General features: G+C 52.0%; 3 protein-coding genes across 3 annotated transcripts in view; 1 reads left to right on the forward strand and 2 right to left on the reverse strand.

Annotated features, from left to right (window-relative positions):
• Positions 1–113: 113 nt before the first annotated feature.
• On the reverse strand, positions 114–9,498 carry LSS (lanosterol synthase). The gene is made up of 22 exons (XM_079311188.1): positions 9,345–9,498; positions 8,989–9,166; positions 8,751–8,889; positions 8,560–8,668; positions 8,037–8,158; positions 7,640–7,736; positions 6,747–6,882; positions 6,487–6,595; positions 6,055–6,173; positions 5,539–5,636; positions 5,403–5,430; positions 4,770–4,826; positions 4,509–4,580; positions 3,756–3,806; positions 3,450–3,599; positions 3,040–3,136; positions 2,771–2,876; positions 2,480–2,545; positions 1,987–2,067; positions 1,538–1,708; positions 1,143–1,221; positions 114–1,056 (listed from the first exon to the last, which is right to left on the reverse strand). Exons 1-22 carry the CDS (start codon positions 9,359–9,361, stop codon positions 871–873), a joined length of 2,268 nt encoding a protein of 755 aa, XP_079167314.1. The 5' UTR covers positions 9,362–9,498; the 3' UTR covers positions 114–870.
• Positions 9,499–13,532: 4,034 nt separating this feature from the next.
• S100B (S100 calcium binding protein B) lies at positions 13,533–16,020 on the forward strand. The gene is made up of 3 exons (XM_079311299.1): positions 13,533–13,666; positions 14,484–14,636; positions 15,094–16,020. The coding sequence occupies exons 2-3, from the start codon at positions 14,499–14,501 to the stop codon at positions 15,232–15,234; spliced, it is 279 nt and encodes a 92-aa protein (XP_079167425.1). The 5' UTR covers positions 13,533–13,666; positions 14,484–14,498; the 3' UTR covers positions 15,235–16,020.
• A 495-nt stretch (positions 16,021–16,515) lies between these two features.
• DIP2A (disco interacting protein 2 homolog A) overlaps positions 16,516–19,429 on the reverse strand; it is a 71,859-nt gene continuing 68,945 nt past the window's right edge. Inside the window, exons 37-38 of the mRNA XM_079311183.1 lie at positions 18,831–18,954; positions 16,516–18,514 (exon numbers count right to left, since the gene is read on the reverse strand). Coding sequence (XP_079167309.1) covers positions 18,262–18,514; positions 18,831–18,954 — 377 coding nt within the window. The 3' untranslated portion in view covers positions 16,516–18,261. The remainder of the gene's footprint in view (positions 18,515–18,830; positions 18,955–19,429) is intronic.

A 19,429-nucleotide genomic window follows, 5' to 3' on the forward strand; every position in this document is an offset into this window, starting at 1 on the left:
GGTGCTCATGCATTTGGGGACAGGCAACCCAAGCCCTGTGACATGAGGCTGCTGTGCCAGCTCCCCTCTGCCTGGGACACACATCAGCAGACAGGAAGGAGAACACACAGAAGTTCCTCTTGCATCACCCTTAGCAATTTATTATCCCATCGGACTTCCAGCTCTGACAAAGACCTGTGAATGCCCCACAGCACCATGGCCTGATCTGGGGGAAGGCTGGAGCCCTGGGGCTCATGCTGTGCCATGATGCCAGCCACCTCACAGCTTTCTGCTTCAGCTGCCCCTTTTCCAAGGGCTGGTGACTTCACCTGTGGAAGCTAGGTGCCACCAGCTGGGGGACAGAACAATAACAAAATTAAGCAAAGTACTTCTTTTCCCACACATCTTGGGGAGGACAAGTTCCCCTCTCAGCAGAGGCTCCAGACCAGAGCGAGCAATTCAAAGGCCATCACTGGCACCCACAGTATAGAGGTCAGCTCAGCAGGGGTTGTGGGCACAGGGGAGACCCCAAATCCCATACTCTTGGTATAGACAGACAGCCTGTGACAGTAAAGGCAGCCTTGCAACCCAGGATGAGAGTCTGTCCTGATGTGAAATACAACATAGCTTGGCAGCTTGGTCAGATCTTCAAAATGGTCTGAAAAGGCACTTCACTCCCCATCTGAGGATGGAGAATATACCTGGAAAACACCTTAGAAAGGGAATGTTTAGTAGAGGTTCAGCAGCAAGCAGAGGCTGTACAGCAGCAGTGCAGCGTCCCTCCCTGGCAGAGGCAGCAATCTGCATGCTAAGGTCAGCACTGAGATATCCTGTGCAGCACACCGGGATTCCAGACCAGTCCAGGACCATGGCACACCCAGTGCACCTGGTTCAAGCAGACAGGGCTCTCTGCTCCTCCTGCCCTGCCCCTGCTGAGGCTCTGGCTGGCAGCTGCCCAGCCAGCGGGCTGTTGGGATACAGCCGGCAGAACCGCCCCAGCGTCCAGATGGGGAAGATGTTGCGGTACGCGGTGTAACTGATGGCACACGACTTGTTGAACACCCCAGCAATGTTCTCCTGGGAGACAAGCAGAGAGCACAATGGTATGAGTGACAGGGGACTGCTGCATGCTCAGGAACACCTTGGAAAGGCTAAAGATGTACCTGAGGCCAGTCCCCATTGGGCAGCTGCTTATCCATCAGCACTTTAATGCCCCTTTCCAGCACACTGATGTCAGGGTACCTACAAAACACAGGGGAAATGTAAGCATCTTTATCCAAACAACCTGCAAACCATCATCTACGTACCTGGGGAACTCAACCACTTCCACACTGCCCCAAGCTTGCCCCAGACATGCTGAGTGCTTTGGGAAGCACTCCCAACAATCCCACAACTCCAGACAGTAGATATTATGAATATGGCACCATTTTCCCAGGCTGGAGGCCTGCAGTCATGATCAGAAGCTTTGCACTGGGTCTCACCAGCTAGGTCCAAGGCCACCCAAGACAGCTTGCATCTCTTCTCCCTGAGCACTGGGGCCAGGTGGGGCTGCTCTTACCTGACAGCCATGAGCCCAAGCAGGGCCCAGCAGGTGTTGTGGATCTGGGACTCAGCACTCTGCACGTATGTGCGCTGCTCGCATGACTCAAAATCCTCTCCCCACCCGCCATCTGTCATCTGCTTGGAGATGAGGAATTGGCATGCCTGGGCCACCTCTGGGCAGACAGTCCTGCAGGGATGGGGGTGAGAATCAACACAGTGGGAACAGAGAGTGTTTGGATGCCCACAGTTCTCAGCTGCAGACATGCAGTGCCCGTGGCCGGGACTGCCCCAAGAGTTTGAAGGTCAGGCAGCCCTGTCCATATTGCAGGTACAGGACTTGGGAGGAGCAGTCCCTGAGGCAGGAGAGCCCATGCACAGCCTGGGCATCCATCCAGCCCCACCATAGAGTCCTACCCGAGCCCAGAAGCTCGGTAGGAGCAGGGCACCCAGACATCCCCTTCTCACCCGCTGTGGTATGTGTGCTGCATGCTGGCAAACGCCTCCAGACCAAACCAGGTGCCATAGGTGAAACAAACTCCCCAGCTCCTAGGAAGAAGGGGAGAGCAGCACTGTCAGGGGTGTGAGGCCCCAGGGAGAGGCAAGCTGCAACACAGCTGTGTTCACAGAAGAGCAGATGCAGGAACAGGGATGAAGCCTGCCTTCCCCTATGGCCTGACCATGCCCAGTCCCACCTGCTCCCAGCTAACTCAAGTATCAGCAGAACTGGGATCACAGGAGCTGGAGCCACCCCAAACTTCTCTGGGTCTTGCACAACACACAAGGTACCTGTTCTACCTGGGCTGGAGGGAGAGTAACTGAGAACTAAACACAACAGCTAGAGGGGGATCAGCCCCTACTTTCCCTCCCACAGATCCTGCCATCCAGGAATGCTTGCCATGATGATCCCTCTCACACTGGGGCCACCAGAAGAAAACTGAGTGCTGGGAACACCACTTACCCTTCCCAGGACCCATCTGCTCGCTGCTTCTTGCGACAGAAATCCAGGCCCTTCTGCAGAGTCTCCCTGGACAGGAAAGAAATCACCCACTTCAGAAACAGCTCAAACTCAGTGTTTGCTTCATTGGGGCCTCCATCAGCCCCTCTGAAGCTTTGATGTGTCCCATTATTGGAGGGCATAAGAGACAAGAGCATGCAGACAGGCAGCTACATTGCTCAGGAGGCCATGGCAGGCAGCTTAGGACAGTGAGCCTGTCTTCACCCCTGCCCAGCTCTCATCTCAGTACCTCACCTGATCTCCAGGGCTCGGTGCTCAGGAAACTGGCTCTGGAAGTGTCTCAGTGCCTGCATGACAGCTGATGTGCATTCCACATACGTGTAGTCAATCATGATGTCACCTGCCAGCAAGCAATGGGTATCAGTGCCACAAACCCTGTGTGAGTAAGCCTCCAGGCCAGCTGCTGCCAGCCTGTCCCTCAGACCCAGGGCACACTGGTCCCCTGTCTGGCAGCCACTGGGCATGGTGAGCCCAGGACAACCAACCCCCACAGCTCCCCTTACCAAACACCTCCGAGGGGTTCAGCAGCTCCAGCAGGTGGCCTCCTCGCTTGGTTTCATAAGTGGCAAAACCTCCATCCGAGTTTCTCATGCTCAGCAACTGCCCGGACAAGCAGACAGGGAGTGGGACAACCTCATGAGCAGTATTACTCCAATATACAGCTGTGAGGACAAACTCAGACCTGCAGGTTTATGGGGCTGACAAAAATCCCAGGTCCCAAACCACCATGATAGGCAGGCCCAATCCAGGCCATCACATGACATCAGGTCACACAGGCAGCTCTGAATCACAGTGAAGTGCTGCCACACCACGCCTCATACTAGCTCAGATCTAACCAGATCTAATAATTCCTTGGGCCTTGGGTTATCTAACAGTCCTGCATGTCCCTTGGCCTGATGTTTGCAGCTCTTACCACATTCACAGCATCGAAGAGGCGCTCAGCAGGCACATGCTTGGCTATGAAGGGGCACTTCTCCTGCAGCAGCATAACTGCCTTCAGCCCCTCCGCCGTGCAATCTGCCACAATCCAGCCGCAGTCCCGTGTGCTGAAGGGGAAGCCACCCTGCAAAAGGATCAGGTGGGCTTAGGGAGCAGGACCACTTTCCCTCACCCACTCTATTCTTGGAAGAGATCAGGTGCTGCCCCTGGTTCCTTTTCCCTCTGCACAAATCCCTGCCCCAGTCACACATCCCTGAGAAACCAGTGCCAGCCATCATACCTTGTTCATATGGCGATAATACTTCTGGTAGTCGGGTGGGTTCTCTGGAATCTGCAGGAGACAGGAAACAAGTGAGGGCAGCCTGGAGGTACCTGGCTGCAGGACCATGGGCTGAAACCACTGCAGGTGCAGAACCATGTGGAAGTGGACAGTACCTGCCTTCCACTGAGGGAAGTAGACAGGAAAGAGGTCAGCTCTGGGGCAGAGAGAAGAGAAATCACCTTTTGGGCTGCTTTCAACAAGTGTTGCTAAAGTCCCCTTTGGGAGTTTGCCTGCCAGGGAACCATCTGCTTTCAGTGCTCCCAGGGGCAGCACCATGAACAAGACCTTGACTGCATGTGCACCAAGCTGCTGGTGAAAGTGACCCTCACTCTGAGCCACTGCTGGCCTGTCCAGCAGAAACTGAGCTCATACAGTCACTATCCAGTGATCCTGGGTTTCCCAGAAGGGTGCCTCAAATTTCTAGGTACCAGACAAGATGAAGAGAAAATAAGCTTAAGCTTTCAGTTTTCCAGCCTCTCTAAGCTCAGGCAGACAACCCAAGCATCCCTGGGCCTTTGCAAGGTCCTCTCCAAGCTTCAAAGATGGTTCCCTGAATACAGGGAGTAGAAAACAAGAGGCTGGGCCTGGGACTTTGCTAGTCAGCCCTTCAGAATCACTCTTCAAAAGGCAAGATGCAACCAACAGGGTTCTGAGCAACAGCCAAGCCTGCACAGGCAGTGTGTGAGACACCACTGACCAACTCTGCCTCACCTGGGAGAACCGGAGGAACCCATGGGCATTCTGGAGGCAGGAGGTGAATTCAGGCATCTCCTGGGCTTCTGCCTAGAAACAGAGATGCACAGTAAGCAGCCAGCAGGGGGCTGTAGCCAGACATGTTTTCCCAGCTCAGCCACAGGATGCCAGGCCAGAGCAATGCTCCAAGGGTGTGCACAGCAGGAGCTCTGGTATTTGGCCACTCATGAGCAGAGATCATTTTCCCACAGCAGCATGTAGCACTGAAGGGTGCATTACCTCCAAGAAGGCTTGGATGGCAAAAGCAGTATCCCAGAGCTGGGATCCATTTGTGCCCTGGAAGAGAGAAAATAGATAGTGAGAGGCAGGTGCTAGCAGCAGCCTGACCCACTGTGGGGACTATGGGACAGCCCATCCCTCCCACAGCGTCCCCTGTAGCTCCCTCCTATGTCACCCTGCATCACAGCTGACATGCTGGTACAGAGGACAAATGAAGCAGGTCAAGGGACAGCAAGGGAACACAAAATAAGACAGCTGCTTCAGTCTGCTCTGTGCACAGCCAAGGCAGGAGAAGTGGCTAGCATTAAGGACCAGCAGGACACAATGGCTCTGAGAGAAACAGAGCTCAGCCCACATGCAGGATCAGGCTTTCTCCTGCCCTTCTCCCAGGACTCATGAGAATGGAGGGAACGGAAGCCTCCCAGCTCCCAGCCACAGGGAAGCAGACTAGCAGGACAGACAGTACTCCCTCCTGGCACAGCTGGGAGAAGTGGCAGTGAGAAGGCCACCAGGCACCAGAGGTGAGATGCCAGGAGCTCAGGCCAGGGATGAACACGCTATCCCATTACTCCATGGGCTGCCCCAGCACACCAGGGTCCCTTCAGTCACAGGTGAACTCCTACAGCATTTCACCTGCATCTTCATGCCGTCGAGGCCCAGCCTGTGGGAGGAGAGAGCACAGTGCTGCAGCACAGGCACAGTGCGAGCACCAGGAAGCAAACTGGGAGCCATGGTGTGCTGTGCCAGATGGGACACACTAAGCCCTTACCAAAGATAGTCAGGGATCCTGGAAACATGCTCCTGAAAAGCTGGGGAGTCCTTCCCTTCCACAAACCACCGAACCAGCATGTTGATTGTCTTGGAGATCTGCCAAGAGGAGCACTGTCACTGCTCTGGATAGAGCTTCTTCCAGGCCCAGAGACATAAATCTTCCCCTCCCCCCACCCCCGTCAACACAAAGCCACCCAGAGGCTGTCTTGGCCTTGATCCCAATGGCTCCACCTGTGGCATCACCCAGCACAGCTGAGTTAGTAGGGCAGGTGCTATGAGATTACTCCAGAGCTTCCTCTCAGATCATCTCACTGGACCTCAAGGAGAGATACTCCTCACCAGGGCCACAGCTGTCCCCATGCCCTCTGCATCTCCTGTGCCCTGTTAGTCTTAAGCTCTTGAACATCAGAAGCAGCAGGAGTTGAGCAAGTGATTATTACATGCCACAACTGCACAAGCTGGTCCTTAACGAACAAAGGGTGGAATATGAAAGGATTAACAGCAAGTGTCCTACTGGGCCAATGCTGATGCACTTGGTGAATCTGTCATCAGCCTTGATGTGGTCATACAGCTCTGTGACGGCTCGCTGTCGCAGGTGAGTGCTGTGGTGAGCTTCATACATGTTCATAATGACTACAGAAAAAGAAAGGGACATGCAATGAAAAAAAGCTCCTACTCTGTGCAGACAGATTCACTTGCTGCAGCAGGCTGCACCCAAACTCATACAACTGATTAAGCACCAGGACAAAGCAAAGCTCTGACCCAAAGTGGCCTGAGGACATGGGCACAAGGCCCTGCTGCTCTCAGGGAGGGAGAACCACATGGATCACATAATTCCTGTCTCCATCCCAGCTACAGGGCATACCCCAGCAGCTGGTAGTAGACCCTAAAGAGCTCTGAGGGTACAAGGCAGTTTCAGCATTCCTCACAGCAGCTCTGCACTCACCATAGGCAGCACCCAGCAGCCAGCTATGTGGGGTATACACATCACAGGCAGCCACGTTGTTCCTCTGTGCTGGCCAGTCTATGCTGGCATAGTCCTGCACATACAGCTCCTGGCAAGAGACAGCAAAGGGCAGCCTGGCCAGCCAGGAGCAATCAGCTGGGCCAGTTACTGCCAGGAGCTGGCTCACATGGGCATGGCCAGCACAGCAGGTGGCCATGGAGCCAGGTACCCTTGTCCAGCAGCAGCAGCTCCTTCCTTACCTGCCGCAAGCTCTGTATGAGCTCGTCCTCTTCTGCTGACAGACGCTTAGCGTAGCAGTAGCTCATGGGGAGGTAAACCTGGCGGCAGTGACACCAGAGCCGTGACGGGTGGGCTGGAAACCACGTGGGAAGCAGCCTGGGTGGAACAGTGAAAATGCTGCTGGGTGGAACAGTGAAGGCCAAGGACTACTGGAGAGATGTTCTCCAGAATGCCCAGAGCAGGGCAGGCCTCTCCCTGTCCCCTGCAGTAGGGGATATATATACACACAGCCTGGCCCTGCTCAGATTCCCCCTCCAACAGGGATCTTCCCTCCTGACACCACTCCAGGCCCAGGGAGGACCTTGAGCTCAACGAGGAAGGAGAGGAGCCAGTCAGTCACATGGGACGTTGAAAGCAGAGGCCTGGACTGACAGTTAATGGCATTTGCTGACAAAGCACCAGCAACCCTTGGTATTGTGCAGCCCCCAGTTTCCTCCAGAGATAGTGTCAGACACTTTCCCTGTCTGACATCCAGCAGCCCTCTGAGTATTCAGACAGGGTACAAGCAAGGTTTTAGGGCTGGTAGCCTTACATGTGGCTGTCCCCTCCTGCTAGGGTCCAGTTCTGCCTGCTGGAAGATACTGGCAGCAGGCAGGGAGCACATGAATGTATTAGAGACTCTATGGGAAATGTTAACAGGGCTGCACTCTGGCATCTTCCTTGGATGCAGTGTCCGGTGCTATCCACCGACTGGTTGGCCTGCTGCTGGCTCCCAGCTGACAAGCAGCCTGAGCACCTCCAGTTCCTGGCTGTAGCTGGAGTTATCCCAGCCATCACCAGTGCCTGGGACAGTTCTGGGTTGAGGCTAGTGGCAGGACTGACACTAGCTCCTGTCTCGAGGGGGGGCACGTACCACATCTCTGGGAGAAGCGTGTTCATTCCCTCCCAGCTGTAAACGTTCAAGACAGCCAGCCAAAACTTGCCCCAGGAAGGGATTCCCACAGCACCTCCTGCACAGAACAGTATCACCTTTCAGGTTTAACACGGCCATGCCAGCTCCCAACTTTCTTCTCCATCACAAGGCCCACTTCTCCCCAAGTTTGGGAGCACACTCCTCAGGCTGGGGATACATGTCCCAAAACAGGGCAAGCAGGTAATGGTACAAAAATGCAACACAGCTTCCCATCATTAATTGAAAATACAGTTGCCATGAAGAACACCAATTTTCCACTACATGGCAGCCCCCAGTGTTCTCTGCAGCCCTCAGATCTGGCCAGTCCTCTCACCAGTGTACCAGCCCCATGGCTGACCTTTGCTGTGCAGGTTGACACGGGCTCGTACAACGTCAGGGTCATCTGGTCCAACCCCCAGGATCCTCAAGGCTACGTAGTTGAGGGCTGTGCCAAACACTGTTGATTTGTCTTCCACATGTCTGTCAGGAGCATATACAGAAACACCAGATCCATTAGAAAGCTATTGCCATTAGCCAGACACAAGCCACTGCACAAGGCTGTCTTTGTCAGGGTGAAGTGGGATACCAGGGGTGACTTTGGAAAAGAGGGACCTGACTAATACAGGAAGAAGCATTGCTCTGCACTACTACTATCATGTCACACGTGGGATACAGTGCCCCAGAGGAGATGTGGCCAGACTTGGTGCTACAGCCAGCTCTGTGACAAACAGTATACCTGCAGTGCTGCACAAGCAAGTCCAACCACCCACAGCTATCACAGGTGCTGAGTCCCCCTCCCCAAGCCTGGGCAGATCTGACAGCAGCTCCAAGTCCTGGACTTTGGAGCTGCCATCACTCAAACAAGCATCTTAGCTACTCACAAGCCCCAGCCTCCATCCGGGAGCTGCACAGAGCGCAGGTAGCGTATCATCTCCTTCCGGAACCCCTCGGGCAGCTGGATTTTGGCCGTGTGGCAGGTGATGAGGAGACCTGGAAGACCAGACAGGCCGGCACTGTAGAGACAGAGAGCCAACCCCAGGGCACTCACCCCTGGGCAGGTGCCCGGGCTTACCTGGCAGCAGGAACAGCGGCCCGCCGTAGTCGCCCGCCCAGTGCCCATCCTCGGCCTGCAGCGCCGCGTAGAACCGCATCCCGTTGCGGGCCGCCTCCCGGGCCGAGCCGGCCGCCGGCAGCGCCCGCAGCGTCGCGCCCTGCGGGGAGACAGCGGCACCTCAGCGGTGCGCCCGAGCACGGCCCCGCCAGCCGGCACGGCCCCACCAACCCCGCCAGCCCGGCCCGGACCCCCGCACCGTGTCCAGCCCGAGGCTGTGCTGCTCCAGCGCTGTCTGCGCTCGCCGCTCCCCGCCATCGCCATCGCCGTCGCCCAGGTAGTGCCAGAGCTGCCGCCCACCCTCGCAGCGCAGCCGCCAGGCCGGCAGCTCTGTGGCCGCCGCCGAGGGCCAAGGGCCGCCACGCCGCCGAACCGCCCTGCCGGACACGGGCACCGTGAGCCGCGTCCGCCACCCCGCTGCGCCCCGCCGGGACCCCGCCGCTCCCGCTCCCACAGCCGGGATCCACCCCCTGTCCCCCGCCATCGCCCCGAGCCCACCGTTGGGATCCACCCCCTGTCCCCCGCCATCGCCCCGAGCCCACCGCCGGGACCCACGAGCCTCCCGCCGCCATCACCAATCCCGTTAGCAGCGCCGGGGCCGCGCCGGCTGGGCCCACATCGCCTCACGGGCGGCAGCCAATGGGGCCGCGGGCCCGCACCAAGGCCGGCCCCCGTCCCGCCCCGCCCGGCCCCTTCATGGTCCCAGTCCCGCCCAGCCAGGCCCCTTCATGGTCCCTGTCCCGCCCAGCCAGGCCCCCGCGCTATCCCAGTCCCGCCCCGCCCGGCCCCCTCACGGTCCCTGTCCCGCCCCATCTCCTCCCGTCCCCTCCTGCCGTGGCTCATCGCTCGCCCACTTGCCGGGGTCGAACTCCTCCGTCCCACGTATCCGCCCCCACGCTCGTTTCCTCAGGAGCGCCATGTCCCTCACAGAGCCCGACAGCCGTCCCGTCCCTTTGGTGACAGCGCCAGCTCCTAGAGGGACTGTCCCCATCGCCGTGCACCCCCAGGTCCGGGCGCGTGGTTTCCATCGCTAATGTAAATAACAAAACAACGCCGGCCCAGCCTGGATGCCCAGGAGGGGCTGGGGACACTTGGGGACAGTGCACCCTGTCCCCGTGTGCCCACTGTCCCAGCCCTGAGACCGTCCTCAGCTCGGCTTTCCCGGGGTGCCGGCACTGTGCGAAACACCGGGCCCTGCCCGGCTGAGGAGGGTGCGGCCGGCGGGGGCGAAGCCCATAAAACACGGTGTTTTGTGACAGCTGAGTCAGGTCTCCTCACTGTGAGCCCTGCCTTGGTGCTTCCATCACCTTCCTGCAGGTCGTGCCGTGGGACAGCAGTCCTGTCCCAGTGCCGTGTCCCCATCTCTCTCCTAACACCCCCAAAGCTGCATCACTGCCTTCCCAAGGCTGGTGAGCAAGTGGGTTTCAGCCCTTCAAAGCCCCCTGGCTGAAGAAGGCTTCCCAAAAGGAGGCACACAGGGACTGTAAAGCCCAGAGGTGCTGTACTTGCTGCTGCTGTGCTGTTGGAAGGGCTGGGTTTAATGTATACTTGTTTAAATGGAATGATAAAATTCTTTTCAGCCTTTCAGGGTGACCTGGCTTCCCTCCAACCACAGAGGTGACGCCAGACCAAACTGGCAGAAAAGCCACTCCATGTCTGTGCACTGCCCAGGGACAGAAGAGCTAATCACAAATGTGGCACCCATCAGCACCCCAGGACAGAAAAATGCCTGTCTATTAATACTTACATAATCATTAATACTTAAAAGTATTTAATGCACACTAGAAGTTTAATTTAAAGTACTCCTCTTCTAGCAAATAGCACTCCATTCAGATACAGAATAATGTCAGGGAATATTTGGAGAGCACTTGGTAATTTAATTCGAGAATTAAAGGATTAATTTGGTATTTATTTCATAAACTAGGTTTAGATCACTCACCAGTTCAGCCCTGACTATGTTCAGTAAGAGCAAAATGTTTTTTGAATGATGCTGGACTTCTCCTGGAGGGAGAATGGATGAGGATAATATCTTTGACTTGTGTCTCATCCCACTGGTCCTCAGTAGGGAGAGCTGTGCTGCTTCTCTTGCACAGTTTATATAAACAGAGGGAATTCTAGAAGTTCACTGATGTGGGTGTTGTATTTGAGGCTTAATAGTCTGTTTATTTTTGGCTTAAATAAAAAATTGTCATAATGAATCTGCCTGAAACGAGGTTCATGTAAATATTCACTTGTCTGTGGATGCCAAAATCTTAAGATAATTTATGGTAATATTTGCCTAAGGGGAGTGATTCAGGATGAACAACTTGGTTTCATTTTTCTGTCTCTATACAACCCACCTGTACCAGAAATTTTTAAAAATTGCCACATTCCTGTTACTTAGGCATTGTTTTCATCCCTGTTTTCCTGTGTCTGAACCTGAGCTGGATTCAGCCAGGAACCAGCTCACCTCTGACTGCTGTGTTTGGTGCCAGGGAACCTGCAAAGCTGCTGTGTGTGCTGGGACTGAGTGTAGCCCTGCAGAGGTACAGGCAGTTTCTTCATCCTCCCACCCAAATTCCTCTGCTTTCATTACTTTTTTTGTCCCACTTCAATGACTGCTGGCTTGTCTCATGGCCTGGCAGAGCTTGGGGCCATACACAGCAGAGAGACAAAGAAACAGGCTGCCTTTTGTCCTGGCATAAGGAACCCACATTGTGAGGCTGAAGTGTTTTGCTCAGCCTTGGGCACTGTAAAACCTCCTTGGCATCGTCAAACATATCAGCCCAAAGCTCTGCCAAGGAAACCCTGACCCTGAGGAAAGGAGCCCCAAGGCTGCACCTCCTGTTTGAAGCTCAGCATGTGAATTTTTAAATAGCAGAAGCAGCTCTTTGGGCAGCACTGAAAGCACAGGCAGCTCACAGCCACACACCCATCCCTAGACCTCCTGGACTGTCAGGCTGGGTTAGGGATGATCCAGGCCAGGAGAGCACTTTGTGAAGGATATGAGCCTGGACAAGGATCAGGAAAGTTGCTTGGAGCTGCCCATTAGCAGAGGCAGAAGAAGGTCCAGGTTTCTGGTGTTCACATTTGATCCTGCCGCTCCTTCCCATCCCATCAGCACATCATTCCAGATCATCACACTAAAAATACAGAAGTCTGAATGATTTGGGGTGAAATCAGCAAGAATGACCAGGAAAGAGAATTTCAAGACTGTTCAAGTTTTGATTTGTCAAATGTTACTTTTTCTGTTCCATTTTAAGGAAATGTCACTTTCCAGAATGACATCAGAAAATGGTTTAAGGAGATGAGCTAGGACCTTGTCTCTGACTAAAAAAAGTTTGCTTTAATGCATTTCTTGGCTGAGGACTGAGCTAGAGATCTACCAGATCAAATTGCTGTCAACAAAAAAATGCTGTCTCTTTCCTGCTGACAGAGAGACCCATTTATAGCCAGCTCTTAGAGGAATGCAAGTACTCTTGGAAAAAATCAAACAGTGCAAAATTGCTGACAAACTACCTCCATACTAGGAACACTCCCTAAAAGCATCCCTGCTGTCCCTGCTGGTCCCACCAGAGCACAGATAACTGGTGTAGTTTGCAATGCCCTACGTGCAAGAATTTCACTGGGCAGGTAAATACCGAAAGTCAGCACACTCAACCTTGATGCTGGGGAAATTATTTTGCCCCAAACTAGTGTTTGAGCCTGTTACAAAAGCTTTCATGAGCTGATGTAAGGAAATTATCAACGTAAATGGGTTTCTTTTACACCAGTATCTGAAAAAGTTTTTTAAGTAATACGGTCAATGTTGTATCAGTATATTTGGGAACACAGAAACTGCCAGGGAATCTGTCTCTCCAGCAACAGGGTTTGGATAAAAGTGCATTTAATGCCAGTTCAAGGTCATTGCTGGGACTTGTGAACAACTTTTGTATCAAGATCCCATTTAAAAGTAAATAAAAAGAATTTGAGAAAACTTTTCAAAGTTTCTAAAAATAGAAGATTTTTTTTCTAGTGTAAATCAGTATACAAACAATAACTCATCTTTTTCTGAGTTTTGGATGTTGATTTACGCTTTTCTTCTCAGAATTGGTTCAAAATATTTGCAGTTTCACTTGTCTCTGGTGTTAGCTGGATATTCTTAAACATTTCAACATTTCTTGAACAATATACATAGAAAAATATAAGGCTTATGCTCACACTCACTGCAAAACATGTTTTCCTTGATGCTTTCACTCCCATGGTATAAATGGTTTTGCACAAGCAGCAATGGTTTCATTTTGTTGGTGGCATGTTTGGTGATGCTGAGTGAATTGAAATAACTTTATTTTTCCTTATTTTCCCTGTCTGGATGACTCTACAATCTTAAAACAGTAGAAACAGCAGAAAGGAGAAAAAGTGTGTTGAATGTTAATAGTGTGCTCCTAATGACCTCGGGTAAACACAGTGAAAAGATCAGGAGTACAAGGCATTGCTGTTTTTGCATACTCACTGTTCAGAGCAGAACAGCAGCTTTAAAGAAAGCATTCACATCTTTGAATTGCAAGTTTGATTCACAGAACATTCGGTTCATTGAAAGACTCATCTAATGAATTCTACTTTTGAAAAAGATTAATAAATGGCATCATAATAGACTTATTCGTAATGTGTAACAACTGGGTCTGGGATAATCCCCAAGCGTGTCCCCTTACCATCTCCAGAAAACGAGTGAAGCAGGCGCTGTTTTCCTCTGGCTTTCCAGCGGCTCCAGAGCCAGCGAGCATCTCTGCGGGGCGGGCACAGCGCCCGGCTCGGACACCCCGCCCCGGCCACCGCCCCCCGGCTCCCGCCGCGGGCACAAGGAGCGGCGGGTCCCCGCCGTGCCCGGCCACGCCGCATCGCTGTGCCACAGCCAGCAGGTGAGACGGGCCGGGGGTGACACTGCCAGGGCTCCTCGGCAGCTCTGCGGGGCCCCAGCACAGCTGGAGCGCTCCTCAGCCTCGCGGACGGGAAACGGGCAGGGCTCGGCCGTGAGAACGGTGATTCTTTTAGGATACTTTCTACTTTGTATGGTAGAAAACTGAGGTACTTTTCTTAGGATATTTACTACTTGTCTGTCTTTCTGTTCGAGCGCTGACTGATGAGCGGGGATACGAACGAACCGAGTGCTGGGCAATAAGGGTTTTTTATTTTCCCAGCTTTTAGGAAGGTAGGTTGGCAGCTCTCCCTCCCTGATCGGAGACTGTTTTGTTTGTAAAGCTGGCAGGGAACGCTGCAATACGAATTATTATCGTTCCCAAGAGGGTCTCCAGACCAAGTGCGGGAGAGGGAGGTTTGAGAGGTTAATTTTGACCTGCCGGCAGTCATCAGAACTGGTTCCTATGCGGTTCCCGATTGATGGGCTGGACACAGGTCTGCAATCAAAGGCACAGGTGAGGGGACCTGTGACAATAGGGACTGCAAAATCTTTCTGTAGCTCCGGAGCTGACCCCGTGCCTGCCCCTCTCCTCCTCTTACGACTCTGCTGTCTTCCAGAGCCCCTGGCAGCAGTTATGGTTTCTCGTGGCCTTCCCCTGAAGCCAGAGCTGCTGCCAGAGCTTCCCAGCAGAATGCCTTGAACGCGGCTCCGACCTTGCTGATCCAAGGGCGGAGCCCCGGGATAGCCGCGCTTCCAAATCAAAGGGGATTGCTGGACCTTGCCCGGGCTGGCGTTCCCACCGTCCCCTCTGTCCTCAGGGCCACGCCACGACCATGTCTGAGCTGGAGAAGGCGATGATCGCCATCATCGATGCCTTCCACCAGTACTCCGGGAAGGAGGGAGACAAGCACAAGCTGAAGAAGTCGGAACTCAAGGAGCTCATCAACAACGAGCTGCCCCATTTCCTCGGTGTAAGTACTGCCCTCCCCAGCCTGGCTGGGCTCCGGGGTCACCACACAGCCACTGCACTCCCCTAACTCTGTCTCCACGGGAAGGCAGCACAGGTGAAGAGGTTTATTTACACAGCAGGCCATTAAATCCTTTGCTCCAGCTCTACAGAGCTGCAGAATGAGGGGAACAGCCTGTGTGTCAGACTGGGGTGTGGGTTGGATACTAGGGAAATTACCTTCCCTGACATGGGGGGAACAGCCCTGCCCCAGGGGGCTCAAAATGTCCCTTCCCAGAGCACAGCTGCAATTCCCAGGGGCACAGGACATAGACTGTACTCCACCATAGACTGGGAACAGCCACAAGATGTTTGGGGTGTGTCTGAACAGAGATTTAGACATGAGGGCACTTGAGAAACAGGGACATGTTACTGTCTGGGTAGTCTTCCCCAGCTTTGTCTGCTTGTTTCTATCCCTTCAGGAGATCAAAGACCAGGAGACTGTGGACAAAGTCATGGAGGCACTGGACTGCGATGGGGATGCAGAGTGCGACTTCCAGGAGTTTGTGGCCTTCATTGCAATGGTCACTGCTGCTTGCCACGAGTTCTTTGAGCATGAGTGAACTGGTGGGAGGCAGATGAGCCCCCTCTGCTCAAGATGGAGAGAGGCAAGGCAGCATTGCTCCTCCAGGAAAAGGACTGGGTGTGATTACAGACACCTTCGAGTTCAGCATGTGCTAGGCTTAAGCAGCTTATTAAAAGTGCTGTGGCTTTATGAGCACTAAACACTTGTGTTGCTCAGGAAAGGCTAAAGTGCCCATTGGGTTGGATGCAGTGAGTGCCTTGCCTCAAGCTCCTTCCCTGCTGTTTAGTCAGGAATTGCATGGGGCTAGAAGCAGAGGGAGGGTGTGATCCAAGCTTGCATACAAAGGAGAAAAGGAAATTCAGGAGTTGAAGGAAGAGGTGATGCAGAGGGGCTGGTTGTGGAAACCTGCTGCTGAGCCCACTGGCCTGAACAGGAAAGCTCCCAGTGATGCCTGTGGGTTCTGTGCACAGCATTGGAAACCAGCTCATGTCCTCTCACAGGTGCCCAGCAGAGCCCACCCACTTCTTGGTACATTGTGACACCCTTGGCTTGTAAGGCAAAGTGTAACAATCTAAAAGCTAAAAATCTGATTGCTCAGGCTTTTCACTTGTTAACATCAATCTTGCTTTTAGCAGCCTGCAGAACTGGAAGCAACAGCATGTTAGGCTCCTGCACTGGGTACAGTTCCTGGGCCTGGGATGGGCCTTGACAAGGTCTTCAGGCTCAGTCAGAAGGGAAATGAGATCGGCTCAGTGTGACCACAGACCAGGCACAGCCTCCTGTGTGTGTGGAAATAACAGGAATAAAATGTTGGTTTGGCCTCTGGTGAAAAAACGTGTCCTTTTGTGCCTGGCTGCTCTGCACTGAGAAAGGCTGGGAGACTGTCCCTTCTTCCTTCTCCCTCTCTAGGGACAGCCACCTCCTTTGGCAGGGTCTCTGCTGAGTCCTGGTGCAGGGCTCTGGCTGGGGTGCCAGCAGTGCTGGTTCTGGCTGACAGCTCCTCTGGGGATGGTGCCATCACTGCAGCCAGGGATGTCAAGGCTGGGGGTGAATGGGATCTCATCAGGGTGTGCAGGGACTTGTGTGGGGTGCTGAGGGTGCTCTCAGCTCAGGGGTCCAGGTGTGGCAGACACAGGGCATGGTCACCAGTGAGGACACATGCTACATGTACCATGGCAGAGCTGGAGGGAGAGCTCACTGATGACCTCTGCACCATCACCTCCACCAGGGTAAGGGCCAGAGCACCTCGGGGGGTGTGGAGGGGGAGCAGCCACATGTAAGCTAGGGGTCTCTCATTCATCAAGTCAGATTGGCAAGAGCTGTTTTGAAATGTTTAATAAGCTTTTTGTTTTAAGATTTACTTTACAAGGCAACTTGTATCACTTTCATCAGTATCTCAATACAAAAGTCTTACAATGCTTTATTTGCTAAAAAACTACAACATGGAACTGGGGGTTAGGGAGTTGTCTCCTTTTGCCAGCTGTTTTGGTAGGAGGAGTGTCCCACAGCCTGCTGCTGGAGGCTGCTGGGCTCAAACAATAAGTTACACAAGTTCTGTACATAATTACAGTCAGAGTATGCAGCTGTATTATACACCACAGGTAAACACCATCAGGGCCCATAACTACTATAAAGGAGAGCTTTTTCTTGAAGGTTTCAGAGTTTATTTGACCACGGATAAATCTGATCTAACAGGGGACTGACATCCATCTTTCTTAGGCACTGATCCAGGCAGAATTGCCTTGCAGAAAAATCTGGCTCTTTTGCAAACTTGTGCATTATTTAAAAAAATTTATGTAGCTCTCAAGTCTTTAAATCTATAAAAATAATTATTTGCTACTCTCGTGCCTACCTTCAAACACAGAATTATTTGAATAACTTCATATTCTCTTTCTGCATTATGTTTGCTGCAGTATTAGATCAGGCAGAAACTTCAAAACCTTAATTAATCTAACTGTGACTCAACCAACTGGGTATTTTAGCCTGAACAAAAGAGTTTAAATACAACTCCAAAGAAGATAAAGGAAGTTTGTACCACAGCAGCTCAAGCTAACTAACACTGAATAGGTTTTCCATAGTGGGGGAAAAAAAAATAAAATTACTATTTTTCAAGTTTTAGCACAGAATATTCAGGGAAAACATTTTGTAATCCTATGCTTTGTAAACATTTATACAAATCATTCAGAGTGGCTTTGGAATGGATTTTCAAATCCTTGGCATTGTGCAGGGAAGGAATTAACAGCTAACAGTAGGAAAACAAGCAACTTTGACATGGAGTTACAAGAGCAAGAGCACTGAAGGCACCTGCATCGAGTACTTAAAACTGGGAATTACTTTGTATTTTATTATAAAGTTTATAGCATTACAGAGTCCAGCATGGCACCGTAAGTAACCTTGTTACAGTATTTGTTTTTGCTTGGTACAAAAAAGCTGAACAGCAGCAGAACTGTTACGCTGGATCCAGGATTGGAACGGATTGGCTTCTTCTGAATAGGGATGAGTCAGGGATTTAAAATAAAAAGGCTGCATTTTTAAATCTCAAACATGTGCAAAATTCCTTTCAGCAGAGAATGTGGTAGAGGTGTGTGCAATGTTGAAGGATATGCCCCAATCCTGTTCCTGCCAATATACTGCAGTTACGTGGAGGGTGAACTCTGGATGGCTACTCATGACTTTGGGTGCTGTTTCCAGGAGTCCTCCTCCATCAGCTGGTGATCTCTCCCCACCCCACTCTATGTCCTTTAATGCAGTGCATCAAGTACTGACATTCATAATTATTCTCCCCCCTCTGCCCCTCTCCCTAAAATAAAATTGGTCCATGATAATCTAATAAGCTTCCTTCAGGAATTCCAGTAAACTCTCCATCCTAAGACAGCTGTGTCTGTTGCAATGGGTTTATGAAAGCAAATACAATCTGGGAGATGAAGGGCTGCATGTAAAGAGAAGTATCTCCATTTTCATAAGGTCTTCAACAGCTTTTAAAAACAAGAGCATGGATTCCAATGTTATTATGAGGAAAGCCCCTTGGATTTTGGTGCTTTAGCCTTGATGTGATTTGCTGTTTTCACATGTTGTAGGCAACATAAATAGGATCCAACTGATCAGCTAAAAATCCATCTCTCAAGTGCATCCGTTGTTTCTCGCCACGGGAGTTGATGGGAATGACCCCAGGATCCACGATGACCACAACACCAACAATGAGATAATGCTCCTCCAGCACCACGTTTGTCACCAGTGCCACCAGGTCCAGTGCCTCCTGCTCTGAGCCTTCCAGCTCCACCACCACCACCAGCAGGTTTGTCCATGTGAACACAGCACTGTGGGCAGGACACAGACAAAATAGGTGGCTTTTATCACCTTGTTAAAAGAGATTATTAAAACAAAGACAAGACCTCCCACAGTTTACAACTAAACCTGAGTGCTTTGAGGCTGGAGAAGACCTACAGCCAATGATATACATAAATCACTAGGGCCAAATGGGAATAATTCCTGTGAGAAGACATCAGCCATGAAATCCTTGAGATGTGTTTACCACACCCCCATATGTACATTCTGACACAGCCAAGGAAGCTACAAGTTCTTTTGCTTTAGAAGAAATAGAATGATACAGAAGAATAATGCTGTGGTTCTTACCATTCTGCAATGCTCTTGTGTGCCCTGATGACAGAGGTTTCTATGTCGATGGGGTGGTACCTCATCCCTCTGAGCTCCAGTGTTTCATCCAGAGAGCCCACCACATACAAGGCATCGTGCCTCTCTGCAACAGCACACACACTGCAACATCAGCACATCTACAGACAAACACAGCCACTTGGATGGGCTTACTCCTGATGTTCTATGATGCTCCCAGTGCTTCCTAGGGGAAAGCCTCTAGAACACAAGCTCTAGCATTTGGAGAGAATTAAGAGCTCATGTAGCACTTCTGCCTATGACTCCAAGCAACTGAAACCACAATGAAAAGAATTTCTGCGTCATCCAGTTCTGTCCTCTCTCATGTAATGTAATCTCTTTTCATAAACTCAAGCAAAATCCACCATTTAAGCTAAGCATCTTTTTGTTCCACTATTCTTACCAGAAGACTTTTCTTCTCTGATTGACACAACTACTCTTCCAATTCCCAAATTTAACCTTTTTTTTTTTTCTTTTAAATGCTAGCTGATACCCACTTGTCCTCATGCCAGCAAAATTCTCCTCAGTTTCTTAAGATCCCACAGGTTACAGGTTACATAAGC

Source organism: Erithacus rubecula, assembly GCF_903797595.1.
Source record: "Erithacus rubecula genome assembly, chromosome: 8".
Lineage (NCBI taxonomy): Eukaryota > Metazoa > Chordata > Aves > Passeriformes > Muscicapidae > Erithacus > Erithacus rubecula.

Excerpts from the sequence above, each read along its gene's own strand:
- S100B (XM_079311299.1), top strand. The coding sequence starts at position 14,499 with ATGTCTGAGCTGGAGAAGGCGATGATCGCCATCATCGATGCCTTCCAC. Across the intron at positions 14,637-15,093 it reads AGCTGCCCCATTTCCTCGGT|GAGATCAAAGACCAGGAGAC; the intron begins GTAAGTACTGCC and ends CTATCCCTTCAG.
- LSS (XM_079311188.1), bottom strand. Across the intron at positions 5,431-5,538 it reads AGGATCCCTGACTATCTTTG|GCTGGGCCTCGACGGCATGA; the intron begins GTAAGGGCTTAG and ends CTCCTCCCACAG. Across the intron at positions 1,057-1,142 it reads CCAATGGGGACTGGCCTCAG|GAGAACATTGCTGGGGTGTT; the intron begins GTACATCTTTAG and ends CTTGTCTCCCAG.